The sequence below is a fragment of the Embiotoca jacksoni genome, unplaced genomic scaffold (assembly GCF_022577435.1).
Source record: "Embiotoca jacksoni isolate LCO1_2020_lvr unplaced genomic scaffold, fEmbJac1.0.p SCAF_1, whole genome shotgun sequence".
Classification (NCBI taxonomy): Eukaryota; Metazoa; Chordata; class Actinopteri; family Embiotocidae; genus Embiotoca; species Embiotoca jacksoni.
In genome coordinates, this window is record NW_027185229.1 from 2706576 (window position 1) to 2726141 (window position 19566).

Genomic DNA, 19566 nt, shown 5'->3' on the forward strand with positions numbered 1-19566 from the left:
AAAATGTACGCAGGCATCACTCTCAGGTTTTCATAAATGCTTTAAATGCAATAAAACGTATGCAGCCGTTTGCTCTCTGGAACTGATCCTCAGACTGACGAACAGAAATCTGAACTTTACAAGCTGAGTGGAATATTTTCATGTTGTAAAGAAGTCGGGCCGATCTGCGAGAGAAGCATCTGACGCTCGGTCCGACGCACCTGCAGATCTCGGTTGTGATTCTCACAGAGCAGCTGGAGGAAGCGGAGGATGGGCTGCATGATAACAATGACGAAGCTCATCTCTCCTTCGTCCTGGTTCTTGTCCCCGGAGCTCTGCTGGCCGTCGGCGGAGGTGAAGTGTTCCTCGGGGTCGGCTTCTCGCCGGTAGGAGTTGAAGGCCTTCTTGGTGGCGGACGAGGCCTCCAACAGCTGCTCCTTCACATCCTCCGTCATCACCACGGCCGATTCTCTGGCTGCGCACACGGACACACAAAACAGGGAACGAGGATACAGTCGTAAATTAATTCATAAATCCTCTTCATATCCTGGATTTGGAAACAAAGCTGAAACCCGTATTTCAGCTTCCACATGTGACCTCTGACCTTTCTTGCGAACAGGCACGTCTTTGTCCTGGCTGTCCTCGTCTCTCCTCCGGTTTCCCAGGTCGCTCGTGTTTACCGTCACAGTGGCTTTGATCTCCAGCTGCGCCGACTTCATGCGATCATAAAAGACCCGGAAGAACTTTTCTGATTTCTTGTCTTCGGTCAGACGACAAAAGAATGAACGCTGGACACACGAGAGAAGAAGAGGAGACCGAGATTACTGATTGTATAGTTCAGAGTTCGCTCTGAGTCAAATGTCAAACTGACTTTTGACTGACAGCTGAAACTCCACAACCTCGAACAAAAAGAAAAACAGGCTGCTGTTGTGCTGAGCAGACAAGAAACAGACACATTATTATATTCCCTGTTATATTTTGTTTCTTAAAATCGTGTTTGCCTTCTTAAGCAGCTACAAGAAAAGATGTCTCTTTACTGAAATGTTTGTTGACAAACAGAAAGAGGATAAAAACACTGGTAACACCGGAAACACGTGAAATACTAATATTTTTATAAATGGCAGCTAAAGTCGATCAACAGAAAATAACTATTAAAAACAATAACTAATAATGGAAAATAACTAATAAAAACTATATTGATCATCAATTAATTGTTTCAATCATTTCAACAAACAAAATTACCAATTTTAAAAACATTTTCCAAATTCAGGTTTCGGCCTGTTGGTGGGACAAAAATCAAGGAATTTAAAGATGTTACTTTGGAACATCTGGGAAATGAAAAAGTCTGAATATCTATTTACATTTTAGAGGTAAAACAAGAGAAAATCAAAGAACTAATAATGAAAACATCAACAACTTCAACCCACTTTTATGTTCTAGTCAGCATGAGTTATGGAGGACAACACAAAGATAAATCACTTGGTATGAGAAAAGTGACAAGACCTTCACTAAACTTTCTGTAACCGTGGAGACGGCAGTCAGGATTTACTGCCGGGTTTCAAACTCTGCTCCGTCACTGTGGAATGAGGTCTCGCACAATTAGGACACTTTTGAGCCCGCTAGCGCAGATGTATACACGGTGTCCCGAGCCACAGGGCTGCTGTTTGGATTATATAAGAGACGTTACCGTTTCCAGCTTGTGGAGCTGAAACAGCTGCAAGCGCTCACACAGGGTGAAAACTTACACGAGAGAGAGGGAGAAACCTGGCCTACTTGCACAGAAACGGAGGAGGTAGAGGAAGGGGGGGGGGGGAGTAAAAGACAAGAGGGAATAAGGTAAAAAAAAAAAAATAAAGTGATTGAGAGAGCACAGGAGCATTATCAGACAGTATCTAGGCCGGTTCTCTGAGCTGTTACATAACCATCCTCTTTCCAGGTTAGAGGAGAAACTGGGCGACTGGAGGAAACAAATACATGATAGTCACAAGGAACATGTAAAGCAGAGCAGACAAAAGGACAAAGTCTGAATGTGTCTTTAATATGCTCTGGACTTTACACATGCAGCTTTATCTTTTCAAAATAAAAAAAATAAATAAAAGTAGTGACCGAGCAAATTAGGAGGGTGAGACAAGAGAGAGTCTGTAGAACAGAAGCAGCAAGAGAACACGCTTTCTGCAGCCCAGCTTCTTCTTCTTCTTTCTCCTCCAGAGAAACAATGACATAACTGTGCTCGTGCCTCAAAGCAGATTCCTGAACCTCCTCCTGCCCCCCTCCCCTTCCCTCCCTGCACGCTGCCAAGCACTCAAAGGGAGATAGCAGGGTGGTGGTGGTGGTGTGTGTGTGTGTGTGTGTGTGTGTGTGTGTGTGTGTGTGTGTGTGTGTGTGTGTGTGTGTGTGTGTGTGTGTGTGTGTGTGTGTGTGTGTGTGTGTGTGTGTGTGTGTGTGTGTGGAGGGGGGGGGTGTCAAAGCAAGGCCACATCACACATTAAACAACTTGACAACAGAAGAAGAAGAAGTGGAGAGAGCAGAGGGAGGATGAGCTGCACCGCTGGCAACACACACACAACACAACACAACACAACACACACACAACACAACACAACACAACACAACACAACACAACACAACACAACGCATTCCTGAGGAAGAGGAGAGAGGAGGAGCACTCACCCTTCAGCATTACACACACACACACACACACACACACACACACACACACACACACACACACACACACACACACACACACGCTGGTACAGTAGGAGCACACACAGGCTGGAGAGCCCATACGCTAATACGCCCACTGACTTTTACACTCAGAACTGGGTCAGCCGTCTCTGCCATATATGCACATGCCAGTTTCTGAAGTGAACACACACACACACACACACACACACACACACACACACACACATGTTTTACAGTATTCTGACCCAAACTCAGGAGACTGCCAACTTTATTCTTATGCAATCACATTCATCTTCTTAACGTCTCAGCGTGCAGCCGGAGTCACGCTTTCATCTCAGGGATCAAAGGGTGTTTGATTGACAGCACCAGGAGGCGGATGTATATTGAGATGTGAGAGTATTTAATATGTCTGACCAGCAGAGAACATTTTAACCTGCAGCAGAGCAGACGGAAACACATTTTTGTTGAAGCCAGTTTCTAGGAACTGGGCTGAGTTTAGTGGATCGAGTGAGTCACTCAGCAAAACTTAGATTTGATGGGATTTTTTGAAATGTCAACCACGCTGCTGCCTCTGGTGGACACGCAAAAAAAACAAGGACAGGAGTGGCGTGATGGAGAGATGACGTGGAGGATGAAGTAACACATAGTGGTCAAGGAGGAGAGGAGAGGAGAGGAGAGGAGAGGAGAGGAGAGGAGAGAAGAGAAGAGGAGAAGAGAAGAGAGGAGAGGAGAGGAGAGGAGAGGAGAGGAGAGGAGAGGAGAGGGGAGAAGAGAGGAGAGGAGAGGAGAGGAGAGAAGAGAAGAGAAGAGAAGAGAAGAGAAGAGAAGAGAAGAGAAGAGAAGAGAGGAGAGGAGAGGAGAGGAGAGGAGAGGAGAGGAGAGGAGAGGAGAGGGGGTGAGCATCTCAGGGGTCCCCTGCAGTGTCGGGTAAACAGGGAGCCAGTCTGTATCCATGGAGACCAACACGGAGAGGGCTGAGACGGAGAGGAGCAGGCGAGGAGGGGGCGGACGATGCTGAAAAACAAGGTCACAGCGCTTTCCCTTCTCTCCTTCCGTTCCGCCACTTGGCATCAACAAAGGGATGTTATGTAACAGCTATTTATACCCTCGCTCCCTTTTCCTCCCTCTCTCCCTCCCTTTTCCTCCCTCCCTCTTGTGTCAGGCAGTGCCACATGCAAACCAAATGGAGAGGCTGCTCTCCTCTCCTCAAAGACCTCTTCTTCTTCCTCCTCCTCTTCTAATTTGAATGAGAAGTCCAGTCAATAGTTGTTTTTGTTGTTGTTGTAAACACACCAGAAAATCATTGGCGGGAAACAGAAGAGGCTGCCATGCGGTGAGGCGGCAGATGGCTGAGAGAGAGAAATGTCACAAGTCGCCATGTCACAACACGACTTACAGCTGTCTGAGATCTGTCAGCGCCTTCGCAGAGAGAAATACAGAAATACATGTGTAGAAAGAACTATAATGTGTGTGTGTGTGAGCATGCAGTCAAGTTATTCTGTGTGGTTTATTTCTGTGCACTATGTAGGCCACGAGTAAATAGTTAACTGCTACTTGTGAACAAGATATCCCAGAAGCCAACAGGTGCTAGGCTGTGTCTACTGAAGACACCCGACAAAAAAAAAACAAAAAAAACAACTTGTATTCTCCTCTGTGTTTTCTGGAGGAGAGATGAGATGAAAAGTGGTCAGTTTGTTCTTGGGGTTGGGTTTTTGTGTGCAAAAAGTGCATAGTGGTGAACTCAAACTTTTGCACATTTTTAGGAAATGATCCAGTAACTCAAAGAACTCAAATATTTGCACTTTGTGGTACATTTCTAGTTCTGCAGAGGAGCTTTTTTCATGCAAAAAAAAAAAAGAGTACAAACTTAAGAATTCAGCAGTGTGAGGAGCTCCAGTTTCCCTTCAATCCCCTCTCTATGTTTCCTCGTCCCTCCGCCCTTTCTCCCCACTGCCCCAGTTCCGGAGGCCCAGCATGACCCAGTTTGGGCCTGCAGGAGAGCGCGAGGGGAGCGAGGCTGGAATGTTTTGAAGGCTGAGACATTCCTCATTGTTCATTCACACAGGCCTTATGTAAGACGGGGGGGGGGGGGGGGGGGGGGGGGGGTCACGTGATGCAGCTCTGCAGCAGCCGTGGGAAGCTGAAAGCATTATCTCCGCCACAGTGGCTTCCTCGCTCTAATCCGATTATGCAAGCGCCATCGCTTACACAACAACGCAGGACAGACAGAAGGACAGACAGACAGATGGAGAAATGGGAAGATGGAGAGATCAACAGACAGACACACATTAAAAAGGCATGGAGAGAGAAATAAGAGAGTTTAGAGTCGCTCAGTTGAACCAAACGGGGAAATAACATCCAGTGAAACTGACTGATGTGAACCTGACTGTGTCCAAAGTGGGGAAACAAAACAACAATATTTCATAATCTACTCATCTATGGTCAGCAGCTGGCCCGGTCTTTCAGCTAGATGATAAGAGTGCTTGATATGATATGAAGGGGAGAAGAGGCGCCTTGTTAATGTACATGAGCAGCTATGGTGGCACACTGACCCACATACAGCAGATTGTCTGGTAATGAAAACCTCCATCCGTGTATTCTCTTCACTGATGGTATCGCTCTGGATCATCCGGACTAATGGGGTCAAGCGTGTTATCTTTTAACATGAGATGTTTTTCTTCCAGCAGACAGCAGAAGTGCTCCTTCAGTTTCTATGATCCATGTTCATGTGATAGAGATTTGGTGGTGAACTGACCTGGATGGTGGTGTTTCCACCTTCCAGCAGCGCGATGGCCAACAGGATGCTTTCCTGGAAGACCCGGTCGCTTGTGGTGTTCATGATGAGGTCAATAACCAGGTCAGAGGCTCCTTCTTTATCCAGATGACACTGGACCTCTGCCAGGCTCATCTCCCCACGACTCAGGCCGCCAGGGCCCCCTAGGGCTGCGTGACCAAGACAAAGCAAAAGGAATAATCACAACTGGTTACATCATGTGAGTTTAACACTTTTCAAATGTCCATTCTGATCATGTTTAATTGGCAAAAATTCCTGCTTTTAAATATATACTAAAATCGTAACCATTTGGCAGCCAATTGAGTAATTTCCAGATATTTAACGAAGAAAAAGGTAAAAAAAAAACGACATGAAAATCGTGGAAGATACTGGACATGATGCTTAATGTTTACCTGACAGAACCACCAAGAAAATAATACAATATTTACTTTTATTTACAGAAAACATCTCTAAATTATATTTTAATTTCACAATAAAAGACATTCAGTTTAATTATTATTAAACTGCAACCACAGCAACTGAAAAATGTATTTTCCTTAAAAATATTTAATCCTCTAATCATGTCACACATAAATGTTTTAGTTAAAACCCAATCCCAGGTGATTTCCTTAATTAGGCACAAAACTACTCCTCCTGTCTGGACCAACTATACAGTTGTGTAATTCCCTGTAGATGACTTTGCCGTGCCCCCCCCCCCCCCCCCCCCCCCCCCATGCCTCCCCTGAGGCCCCGGCTTCAGGCTACATATGGAATATCCTCCGCCTGGCTCCTGTTTCTGCAACAGGTGCAAAGGCTGTTTTTACAGGAAGTCGCAGCCTGTCACCTAGCAACAGTGAAAAAAGTGGATCACCCAGGGGGCGGGTCGTACTTCCTGTGGTCTGGAAGTTTGCCAGCGTATGGTGCATATGGGAAACACGGCGAACTGGCTCCTTTTTACTCTGTTTTAATGGAGTTCAGTTTTAAATTCTTTTTGTTCCAAACATCTGGTCTCATCAGACTGAAAAACAAATGACACCAACGCATGATGGTGGTCACACCCATGTTACACCATCGCTGGCATTCCTGCCACAACAGACAGGCAGTCAGTCTGGTTATTAGGTCAACACCGGATTCATATGACTTGCAGTATATCCTCCCACAATCTGGAAGCTGGTAAAATGACATGTTAGATATGAACCAATAGAAGGAGAAAACACGGACACAGCTGCAGTATTTTGACTGCACACTGTAACACAATGACCACGTTATCAGGTGCTGGTAGACTGTTGCACTCCGTGCTCAGACGGCGGCTCGCAGCACGACTGTGGGGCTGATAAGCAGCTCAGGGCCAGACGGATGCAGCTCCATCCTTATATAACATCACTGACAGGACCTCGCTCTACTACCACTTCAGGGGCAGTAAAACATGCAGGCTGACCAGAATGAAAATGTGTATCTAGACTTTGCCCCCTAAATAGTATCTGTAGTCATTACTGGCAGCAGAATTGACCCTCCTCTCTGGATGAGGCCTTCAGTTAATGCTTCACCGAGACATCAGCTCAATTACAGATGTTGAAATCTGTGTTTTTGGGGCCTCATGTGCAAAACATAAACAAAAAAAACAAAAAATCAACAGCAAACGTCTGTGATGAATGTCGAGGATGAGCACCAGCAGCCGTCGTGTCTCACCTGACTGGTTTTTGCTCGGTCCTACCGGACTGAGGGGGCCATTGCCGAATGACGTCAGGCTGTCCCTCCGCCCACCGCTCCGGTGGAAGTTGCCATAGTAACGGTTCACCAGAATCTGTCTCAGAGCCTCGCCCTGCGAGAGGGAAAAAAAAAAAAAAAAAAAAAAAAAAAAAAAAAGACAAAAGGGGAGGGAGGATGCAGTGATGTGATGTCAGTGAGAGAAGACGTTGTGTAACAGGGATAACGCGCATCATCAGTGATGTGTTCTGCTTTTTCTCCGCAAAGACACAAGAACCTGAGAAGATGACGGCCCACCTGCCGTTACGCCCTCGCTCTGTCCTGTAACGTTGAATTAGAGAAAAATTCCTCAAATTTCTATGCAGGATGAAAAAAAACCCATTCAGGCACAAGAGGAGGTTTGTTGTTCGGCGCCCACGCGGCTGACATCGTTGTGGTTATCATGGCAACGGTGACCCTGCGTAGTGACAATGTGAGCCTCTGGTTTTTACTTCGACAGACCTCGGACCAGCCCTCCCACACTGTGACTCATCCGCTGTCGAGCAGTCGGCGGCACGACTCTGCCGTCGTTATGGCAACCGCGCCCGTATCTACCTGACAGACCTCCCATGGGATAAAGTGAGGGAAATGAAAGAGAAAGGGGTTTGGTGTGTGTGTGTGTGTGTGTGTGTGTGTGTGTGTGTGAGAGATGATGTGCAGATCATTGTCAGCTGTGGGTGGTCCTTGGTAGACGACAGCGGCATTATGTAAGCGCCGTTCTGCTCCAGAGGTCAGGATTAGTTTACGTAGGAGGTGTGAAGAACAGCATCCTCATCTTTTTATTGGCAGGAGGTTAATTTACTGTGTTATCTGAGCATAAAAGCAAAATTATCAGTCAAAGTTAGAAGATTAATTCCTTGATGGAGAATCCCCTTTTTCTTTTAAGTCGTGAGTCATCGACAGAATCATTCAAGACGTCATCTTAACTGTCAATACAAACTTAAGTACCAAGAAGAGGCTGAGGATTATTAAATCATACAGACTACAAATTCCTACAACACCTATTTAATATAATTGTTAATTGTCAGAGATTTCTCGTTTGGGAGATTTATTCAACACCAAAACAGACTTAAACAAACTTGCTTGCAAAATCATGTTCTTGTCCCAGAGATAATAATTATTTATTGATGAACTCCAATATATAGTGTTACTTTGAGACATCAATAGCTCCTTGAATGGACCTGCCTGAGGACCTGTGAAGTCACAGGTGTGCCGTAAACATCATTAGAAAGAGAGTGATGGGAGGTAAATATGTTTTTTTCTTTCATCAGTTAAAGAATAGATGAGATTGATCAGCTGAGTTTTACTGAAGGAGAGTGACAGGAAAGACAAAGAAAGCAAGAACTGGGTCACAAAAGGGGTAATTTTTAATATTTAAAACTTGAGCGTTGGAGTTATGAGTGAAGTTGCCATGCGGTTAGGAGTACCTACCCTCTTCTCGTCCTCCAGCAGCTTCTCAGGCTGGTTCTGATCCAGCTGCTGGGTGCAGTGGGCGGTGCGAGCGCAGCGGTCCAACAGATAACAAACACAGGGTTAGTGTTCATGCAGCACAGAGAGGCCAGCTGTCAGGTAAACAACGACATCATTGGCTGTTTCAAAGTGGCCATGCAAAAAGGTGCCGCCGTGCTTTTCACCGCTCGGTTCAGAAAACAGGGTGAGTGTTACAGCCGTGCAGGGTTTACAGTGAGAGGCAGGAGATGTGCACAGTGGTGACTATTAAAGAAAGTTGATTTTACAGCTTTATATTCAGGATCGTTGTCCTGCTGAATGATGACATATCGTCCGCTACGTTTTGATGCACTGGGCTGAATCTGAATCTGCAGACTACTTCTGTTTATCTGCAACCATCCTATTGCTCCTGCCAGCTATGAAAACATGAATAGGTGGCAGTGCGCCCGTTTCATTTCAGTCGTCTGAGGTTTTAGTTGTGAAAGTCTTCTTCTGCTGATTGTTGACCAGGAAACACAGACGTCTTCATTTTTGCTAAATATTCTCACACGTTTTCTCACAAAAATGTGTAACCGTCCAATTATTTCAATTTTCAATTAATTTCAAAATTACAGTTCAATATTTTGGAAAGATATGCTTATTCAATTTCTTGAGTGAGAAGACCAATACTGACACCACTGTTTCGTTAATATAAACTCTTGGCTGAGCCTTAACATTAAAAACGGGGGAGACAGCGAGTTTGTCTCTGCCTAAAAGTAAAAAAACAAAAACAAAAACATTACCAGCATTTTTAAAGCTCAGTAGTTAAAGAAAAGGTTCACAGTTATATAATTTTGCCAAAAACAAAAGTCAGGTGTCCATATGAGCATTTGTGCTGTTCACACTTTTCATCAATTTGGCACTTTGTAAAGTAAGTTCAGAAGAGTGTTATATAAATAAAGTTTGTTATCATTATTATTACTGAACATTACAAATTCCTTATTGCACTTCTGTGATGGGGAATATAGGGAGTCAAGTCAAGAGTTTATTTTTTGTTCAAACTTCCACTGCTTCCCCAGATAGTTGATTTTTTTGAGTGGTGATACATTTTTTTTTTTTTTTTAAAGCAGGAAAAGAAAACAAGGTTTTCATACTAAAAGAGCCTGTAAGTATGAAATATATTAATTTCATTTGAGTATCAGACAGCTGAAACTTCATCTTATCTTGTGAAAACACCAATGAAACAGATCTTTTCATGTTCAGTATAAACAGGACGAACGATTACAGTAAGCAGCACAACTATAATTTAAAGAATTAAAAACCGTGAACGTGATTATTTCTTGGCAGACCGAAGGTGACTTTGTGGACTACTCATGGGTTTCCAACAACTCTGAAGAAAGCGAACAGGTCTCTTTCCCCAAATGTCAAACTCTCCCTTTAATATTTTAGAAAAACTGAACAGAAACTGAAATCACACTGCGACTGTCAGTTAGAGTCAGGAATGAGTAGAAGTGAAGGGGAGATCTTCTCAGTTTGTTCTGAGGAAGATGAAACCAAAGATGATACAGAGTTTTCCCTTTTTCATTTTCTAATCTGCTGTGTGTTTTCGGTTTTAAAACTCAGCACTAGCACCTCAAATGTGTGTTCAACGAGGGAAAAAACGAAAAGACGCTGCTTCAATTACCTTGTTATGTAAAAGGACACACTAGGATGGGCGGGAGAGGGAAAAAACAGAGGCAAGGGGGCGATGGGGTTAGAGTTACATAATCACTCCAAAAGGAACCAGGCCACTAAACCAGTGACACAGAGCTGCTTACAGAGGCCATCTGTCACCAAAAAACACAGAGGGCAACAATGAGAGACCGACAGAGGCAGGCCGACGGAGAATAACAAACACACTGAGGAGATTTACAGGATTTGACAGTTGAGATTGCCTGTCAGGCAAAGTCAAGGGCAAAGTGTACCGTATACGTGCAGTTTGTTTAGTTTTTTTTAGCAGCCGTGACTTTGATACAACCTTGATAAGCTCAAAAATTAAAAATTAACTCGTGCTGAACAGAACAGAAGCAGAGGTAACGAGCTCCACCTCGGCTGAAGCACACAACGACTGACAACGAGGTTTAATGTGAAATGAGACGGACAAGATCTGCAGGATTTGAAGTTACTCAGAGAAAACATGATAAATATTATGAGGTCGACTGAAGGGAAGCTGTTTAACACTTTAATAAACGGTCTTGCACAAGCTGTTTAACTGGGTTGAGACCTAATGACTTGGAAGGGAGGAGCTTATTGAGCTTTGCCCGTGAATTTTACACTGATCTGAGTCAAATCAAAAGCTCTGAAAATATTCAGCATGGAGCCGGATGTATCAGAAAAGATGTGAGACAGTTTCTCTGAAACAAACCAAGACTGCATGTGCAATTGCTTTAAACACACTAATACCGGCTCAAGTACATCCTGGATATCACGAATGTAGCATGGCTAACATGGTGGTTATTTGGTAATTGCCCTGACAAAAGACGGCCATGCTGAATCCCTTATAGAACCAAACCGACGGCCTACAGAGCCCACAATTTCCACACATGACACCTTCACCCCTTTAAGAAATGCTCCTCAAACTCAAAAACCTTTCTCTCGTTGAAATAAAAAATAAAAACAGGACTTGTTTGGACCATGAATTTTCGACTCGTTTTAAAGATTTTTATAAAGAACATAAACATATATAAACGTGACCCAGAAGCCCAGACGCCTTCTCTGGGCCAGAGCTCATTTAAGATGGACTGAGGTGAAGTGGAAAACTGTCCTGTGGTCTGACCAATCAACATTTGAGATTCTTTATTGGAAATCATGGAGGCAGCATCCTACAGGCTAAAGAGGAGAGGGACCACCCAGCTTGTTATCAGCGCGCAGTTAAAAAGCCAGCATCCATGATGGCACAGGGATGCATTAGTGCACATTGCATGGGTAGCTTGTTCATCTGGGAAGGAACAATTAATGCTGAATGATATATTCAGATTTTGGAGCAACATATGCTGCCATCCACACAACGTCTCTTTCAGGGAAGGTCTTGTTTATTTCAGCAAAACAATGTCAAACTGCATTTAGCACGTTTTACAACAGCATGGCTCCGTAGTAGAAGAGTCCGCTGATAAACTGGCCTCCTGCAGTCCAGACCTGTCACCCACTTAAAAAATGTGGTGCATTATGAAACGGAAAATATGACAAAGGAGACCCTGAACTGTCGAGCAGCTGAAATCCGATATCAGGCAGGAATGGGACCACATTTCACTTTCAAAACTCCAGAAACTGCTCTCCTCAGTTCCCAAAGGTTTACAGAGTGTTGTAAAAAGAAGAAGTGATGCAGCACACTGGTAAACATGAGCATGTCCCAACATTTTGGAGACGTGTTGCTGGCATTCAAAATAAGCACATATTTTTCATATAACAATAACATTTCTCCATTTCAACATTTGATGTGTTGTCTCTGGTCTATTTTCAATTCAATATGGGTTTGTGTGATTTGCAAATCATTGCATTCTATTTTTATTTACATTTTACACTGTCCCAATTTTAGTTTTTCCAGTACCTTCGTTGATGAGCGAAAGGTTTATGGCTTAACCTAACACTTGTCAGCCTCAACTTACTTAACTTGGATTTTCAGTGACACGACCTATAACTCACTTTTGACAAGCACAACAGCTGATTTGATCCCAGCCGCAGGCGACATAGCGGGGCATCGAGATCAGCAGCAGGTTGAGGGGTCGCTCCACGCTGCAGCCTTCACAAGTCTGTGGACACTAGCTCCACCGTCACCACATCAAAACCACAAAGCAATATGCTGATCAGAGTAGAAATGTGCAGCTAATCAGCCTTGTCCTCACCACAGACACCGCAGAGTAACCCTTCACAGCTGCCACATCCGCCCGACTACATGGCACTCAAACTGGAATCTCCCCGGGGCAAACCCCTGATCAGTCTCTCACCTCTCACTTCAACTCCACAGAAACGTAAAGCGCCCACACACACACACACACACACACACACACACACACACACACACACACACACACACACACACAGTTTCGTCCTACTTTTTTCTGAAAGTGCGTAAATAAACATGTCTTTGTGTGTTTGCAGGTTGAGGCTGAGTCATGTTTAAACCAGCAGTGAATGACATCAAAACTGGGGTTTACCACTCAGCTGCTTGTTGTGTGCGGACAGAAAGGCCAGACTAAATAAAAAATAAATAAAATAAAGACTGCACTCTTTCATTTACATTGCAGCCGGCCTACTTCTACACCAGAACTGTAAAACTAATTTCTGTCTTGACCAAAGAGGTTTAAAAAAAAAAAAAAAAAGAAAGAAAGAAAGAAAGAAAGAAAGAAAGAAAGAAAGAAAGAAAGATCAGTTTATGTCTTAAAATCTAGAAAATCAAAGAGAAGATTGTTTTTTCCTAAGTTCTGGGCCTGAAACATGGAGGTGAATTGGATGAGAAATGTCTCACTTTAAACACGGAGGACTTGCATAACCGCTCTGACTAGACCACACACGCATGAGGCCAGGTGAAGAGGGCGGCCTGAAAGTAAAAAAGCCCAACGCTGTGTATCCTCAGCTCCTTACATAAGTCTGACAGTCAAAGAGCGATGAATGGAGCTGATAATCACCTCTCTGACATTTAGCAACAGGGCGGTGTGCACGCACACACACACGCACGCACGCACGCACGCACACACACACACACACACACACACACACACACACACACACACACACACACACACACACACACACACACACACACGCACACACATGCACACACCGGGTAGGTTAAACACACATCTCACGCTCTTTCCATTTAAAAAAAGTAAATAAAATGCCTTGATAATATTGTGCATGAAGCACGTGACCCACAAAATGCACGTTTCCTGTTAAACAGGCGCACGCATTCATCCTTTTCTTCTTCTCTTCGCTATTCTTGCTCTGCTGAAAGATCAACAGAGGACACAAAAGGCAGCGACACACTTTCATAACACATCTCCGCAAACATTTGCAGCCAACTTCATTAAGTTTACACACACACACACACACACACACACACACACACACACACAGAAAGAGAGAGAGAGTGTGAGGGGACGTAAGGGGAGTATTTCAGGAATCGTGTCACGATTATTTAACGGGGGCCAAAAGGGTAAGAAGATATGTGAAGATTGGCACACGGGAGGAGAAGTTCAGGTTTCCCCTCGACGCCACCAGAGCTGCTGCAACAAACAACCCCCCCTCGTCCTCTACACCTTTTATTTTTATTTAAAACTTGCATTTAACACACACACACACACACACACACACACACACACACACACACACACACACACACACACACACACACACACACACACACACACAGAGGCAGTGTGGGTAAACAACTCTTCCACACTTTTATTGGCAATTACTGCTGAAGGTCACACATCAGCAGCGGGGCTGAGTTCCAGGAAGGAAAAAATAAAAAGCCCGGTTCTTATGTAACCTCAGCCCGGAGTTGGCAGCGCCCCAGGAATCGTGCAGCTCGCAGGCAAGGAAAACTAGGACACCGCCTCAATGACTGCCACAGCCCACACACACACACACACACACACACACACACACACACACACACACACACACACACACACACACACAGCCAGCACACGGTCACAGTGACCCCTGTTGGTGTCTGGAGGAGATGCAGGGGAAACACCCTGCAAGGAGCGGCGAGCACCTGAAGGAGGGGATCTGGCTTTAATGGGTTCACCATCTTCATCCTCTTTTTCATAAAACCATAGAGGGGAGAATATTGTGGGGCTTTTATGGGGCTAATGTGAAAAAGCTATTTTCAAGTCAAATGTCCTTACATTTAATTTTTAATGTGTGTCATCTGGTTGTTATATTCTACACACCTTTAGCCTCCTGCATTCAACTATCTATATGGTAACTAGCTAATATTCATGTTACATGTTTATTAATTTACTTTAATACGCCTTTGCTTATGATTATTTCTTTTTCGTGATTTCATGTCTTTTATGCAAACCGTTGGTTTGTGAACGTCCATTATGAAGCCTCCAGTTCGGGTTTTGGCCGTCGCCATCTTTGCTGTTTTTGAACTGATTGGAAACCTGAGGACACTAGGAATTTCCCCTCGGGGATTAATAAAGTGTATAAAATAAAAATAAAAAAAAAGCCCCGCCCACCAATAGCAGAAGGCTGACTGCACCACGGGCCTTTCCAATCAAACAGACACAAACCCAAACATACAGCTTTTTAAAGGCCTAATATCTAATTGGTGATGGAATATTTTTCAGATGGACCACCAGAAAACAAATAAGAACTTTAGCTAACAACACCGAGATAACTCGTGAAGAAAAATGATTGACTTTGGATTTGATGAGAGACGTTGAATGGGAGTCTATGGAGCCGGAGGCTTTTTGGAGCCGACCTCTAGGGGCACTCGGTGGTATTGCCGTTTCTGGCACTTCCGCATCGGCCTCATTTTTCAGACCTGGAAGCTACGAACACTTTTATATCCAGTCTGTGCTGTTACATAGTCGTACTTTCATTTTGACCCGTGTTCGCCTGCAGTCACTTGACCTCTCGTTTCACATCTGTTTTCATGACTCAGTGTAAAACCAACACGAACTTAAAATATAAACCAGATATGTGACAACAGGACTTTTCTGCGATGCACGTTGGCAGACAGTTGAGCATGTAAATGTGATACAAATGAGTCCCCTTGGAAACTCGGGATAAAACAAATGTGTTGAGCAACACGCAGTCAGCCACAGCACACATCCCCCGGCCTCTCTCTTTCTCACCGCTTTCAGTTGATCTACACACCGCTTTACAGCAGACAATACAGCAGGTGTTTGACACCAGAATGAGTCTACCGCAGGTCGTTACCAGCTGCACCTAGAGACCCCGCTAACTACAACACAGCCACAGCAGCCTCTTCCACTACCGCTGCAGAGCGACTAACAGACAGGAGCTCAGGGAAACGAGGCACGAAGACAGGAAGAAAAAAAAAGGGAAACAACCTTAGGCATATCCATCTCATCATCAAAGGCCCTGAGCTGAAAGAAAACAAAAGGTTTAAGGAGTTAGATAACAACACAGGAAGCAGGAAGTTAAAGCATAGGTCAGTGACATGTTAGCTAACCGAGTTAAGCGCGTAACTTTAGAGGAATAGTATTTGTGAGTGGATGCGATCCAAAGTGAGCAGAAGTAGTGCAGAAGTGAGTGTGACAGCACAGACGAGCCACTGCCCTTCAGAATAAAGGTATGCCTGGTCGTTGGTGTGTGTAGGGATGCAAAATCACGTGAAACAACTATATGGAAATATAATATCATATTATCAATATCATATTAAAGAGCATTTTACATTGTTTCACGTTGCTGTTTACGTGAGACGACTTGCGTGACGTTTTTATTAGTTTTGCGCTTCAGTTTTTCTTAAAGTATCGAGGAATGACCTTCTGGGTGAACAAAATATGAAGCATCAGAAATCCCTTTAAAATATACAACGCTGCATCACAATGCAAGACTAAACAAGGTCTCTTTTACTTAAGATGTTCCTGAAAAGTTGACTTTTTATTATTCTCTTACAAATCCCAGCAGAGTGAAAATACACTTGAAAAAAACCCACAATGAGAAACAATAAATATTGAATTCTCCAAAACTGTAAAGTGTATGCGAGTCAAACCACGCCGGCAGCGTCTCCTACCTTCTCTCCATAACCTCGGTCCTTCGTCATCATCTCTCGAAGAGTCTGCAGGACTTTAATGCACAGTCTCTCCTCGTTTTCCTCCAGCAGCTGTTTGGTGTGTTTGATCAGCCTGCCCATGCACAGCAGGACTTAAGTCTCATTTTTATTAATTACCTTTATATGTCAGAATATAAATGACATAGATATTTGCTTTGCTTACTTGCATATAAAACCTCCGCTCTCACACTTTTTGCGGGACTCTGTGTTTTCAGGAAAGAGCAGCTCGGGCCGATGCAGCACATCCACCAGAACCGACAGCTCGGCTTGGACCAGCGGGCGCAGACGGTCCTCGAGAGCGGACACGATGTCCTACGTTAAAAAACAAAGAGGCGCCATTTAATATTATATTTGCGTGAATTAACTGACACAAACAAGCACTTAAAAACCCTCAGAGACTGTATACCTGCAGCCTCTCGATGATGTTCCTGTAGTCCCGCGATGCCGTCACCACGGAGTCCCTGCGGGCCGCGTTGCGAGCAGAAAGCCTCCAGCTCATGGCCGTCTTCTGTACGATGTTGTTGGATTTCACAAACAGGTTGTTCACCTGGTTGTCCAGATCCACCGGGATGGCTATCGCTCTGCCTTTGGCTGGTGGGAGCACACAGACACACACAAAAAAGGTAAGAAGACAAATACACACCTGCTGAATAAAATGGACTGATTCTGACTTTAAAACAGGGTTCCCATTGAAATGCTGAAACTCCACGAGCTCGAACGAGCAGAACAACATGCTATTTTATTCCCAAAACGTTTCACTGATAACAATTGCTGCAAATTATGATCACACACAACTATACTTATAAACACTGTGCAATTTTTTTTCCCTAAATGGGAACAATTAGAAGCCGACATGTTTCTTACCGTTGCCGTGGCAGCGAAGTGCTCTCTCTCTCTCTCTCTCCCATATTTTATAGATATACAAGTAGTTTTACAAACTTTACATTCAGCTTTTCTGTCGTGTGTTTTTTATCAGTCAGTCTTTGAAGTCTTCAATTTGGAGCCAAAGTTCTTGAAATCTACATTTTCCTGCATGTTTGCCTTCTTAAACAGCTGCAAGAAAAGAGGTCTCTTTACTGAAGTGGTGACGAACAGAAAGGTGATAAAACCACTCAGACAACACGGGAAACGATTGAAATAACAAAAGACTACATGGAAAATATTTTATTTTGAAATAAAATGCAAACAAATTCCCTGATATTCCAGGAGTTGTCCCAAAAAAATGATCAAATCCTCCGACCGTCCCCGTCTGGAAGAGAGTTTTTAAAACTCCCTGAAACTCCCTGACCTGTGGGAACCCTGTTAAAAGCGGGAATTACTCGAGGTCGATGATGAGTGTTGAGGAAGGTCCTGATCTTACCAACATCAGAGAGCACTTTGATACAGCTCTCGACCGAGCCCTTCTGGACCGGGATCAACCAGTTGCAGTGGTAGACCCTGAACACGGCCTGCAGCAGCTGCACGAAGACGGGCTGCCTGGTCTGAGAGGAGGACACCAGAGAAGGAGACAACAGATTGTAGATTGTGTAAAAGTCCCTGGATAACATGACCGACACCCATCTGTCATCTGTAGCAGCAACAATCTCGGCCACAGCCGTCGTGTTTTAACATCACACACACACACACACACACACACACACACACACACACACACACACACACACACACACACAAACACACACACACACACACGCACACACACACACACACACACGCACACACACGTCCTCACAGAGCTGCAGTGAGACCGGCGTGCTGACTCAACAAGAACCAACGATCCCCGAGCACAATCTCACCCAGCGAAAACCTCTTCTACGCTTCTTCCTCGACAAAACACTTACATTTACACAGTAAAACACAAGGTGAGGATTTTATTTTACATCCGACTAAAACTTCTGAACACCAAAAAAACTCCGTTTTTTTTTCTGCTGAATTAAATTGCAACAAATACCTGGAATATTTTCACCAACAGAGACGCCTGCAGCAGAGGATCCAACAGTGGAGAAATAAAACATGCATGGAAAATAATCAAGATGGAAAATACACATACTTCACAATATAATGGCAAACACTGACTATTTCCATTAACTGTTGAAAGATCTCTTCTACAAGTAAAAGGAAACGATTATTCAGGACAACAGGAAGCCGACAATCACAGACTCACTGCTCATAACTTGGTAACGTCAGATTATCTCTACAAGACCGGGACTAACGGATCTCTGCTGAACACGTACAACCGGGAAAACATTCCTTCTCACAATGATGTTAAACAGCAGGAAGGATTCCCAGAAACTCGGAGGGGAGCCGCTGATTTCACCACTAAGGGAAGCGCTGAATATAAAAAGCAGAGCATTGCTGGCTCTAATGTCAGGCTGCTGAATGGGAAGCTTCTACGCTATTTGTTTAAGATGACACGGGGCAGTTATTCTATCTGTACTTACATTCCTTTTGACAGCCACCTAAAGCATGACACAGACTGTGTACTAACGGGCTGGAGGCAATTACAAGTAAATAAAAGATGGCAGTCATAACGAACGAGTCGAGACAATGACGAGATGATATCTACTTTAACTGAATTATAATTACGGCATCGTCCATGTCTCTTTCACCTGATTTGAATTAGGTTGATAGTCACGTGTATTTGGCATGTTTAAAGCCACTCTTTATGCTTTTTACGTCCTTCACATGGTGCTTCACGCTGCAGCTGTTAATGCGCCGTGGCTACCTGCAGGCTCGTGCTCTGGTCCGAGAAAGGCGAGCTGAAGAAGGTGGTTACGATGCTCATGATCGTCTCGGTCACGTAGCGCTCCAGAATCGTGTCGGCGTGCTTACGGTCACTCGTGTTGTTGCACACCTGAACGGGAATAACAGAAACGGCTCTTACTCTGTTGTTATGATATACTGCGGCTCTCATTTTAAAGTAAGTATGGTGATGCTTACTCTGCAGATGTCGACCAGGAAGTTTTCAAAGAGTTTCCACATGTGGTTGGAGGTGTAGATCTCCTTCATCTCCACCTCCGTGTCCACGTAGCAGTGGTTGAGAAAGTTGATGTAGGCGATCTTCACCTGGAAGAATATCATCAAGGTTATTGTAAAAACATGGTTCCACTCAAATGATGGATAAATACTTCAGTTCTCTTTGTCGTAATTTAAAGTGAAA

At 44.1% G+C, this 19566-nt stretch overlaps 1 protein-coding gene across 1 annotated transcript in view; it reads right to left on the reverse strand.

Moving 5' to 3' along the window:
• LOC138201725 (inositol 1,4,5-trisphosphate-gated calcium channel ITPR1-like) overlaps window positions 1-19566 on the reverse strand; it is a 70906-nt gene that overhangs the window by 19361 nt on the left and 31979 nt on the right. The window contains exons 33-44 of the mRNA XM_069155315.1: window positions 19347-19472; window positions 19132-19260; window positions 17767-17887; window positions 16813-16997; window positions 16570-16718; window positions 16368-16479; window positions 15682-15717; window positions 8618-8665; window positions 7130-7262; window positions 5423-5610; window positions 584-767; window positions 201-454 (exon numbers count right to left, since the gene is read on the reverse strand). Coding sequence (XP_069011416.1) covers window positions 201-454; window positions 584-767; window positions 5423-5610; window positions 7130-7262; window positions 8618-8665; window positions 15682-15717; window positions 16368-16479; window positions 16570-16718; window positions 16813-16997; window positions 17767-17887; window positions 19132-19260; window positions 19347-19472 — 1665 coding nt within the window. The remainder of the gene's footprint in view (window positions 1-200; window positions 455-583; window positions 768-5422; window positions 5611-7129; window positions 7263-8617; window positions 8666-15681; window positions 15718-16367; window positions 16480-16569; window positions 16719-16812; window positions 16998-17766; window positions 17888-19131; window positions 19261-19346; window positions 19473-19566) is intronic.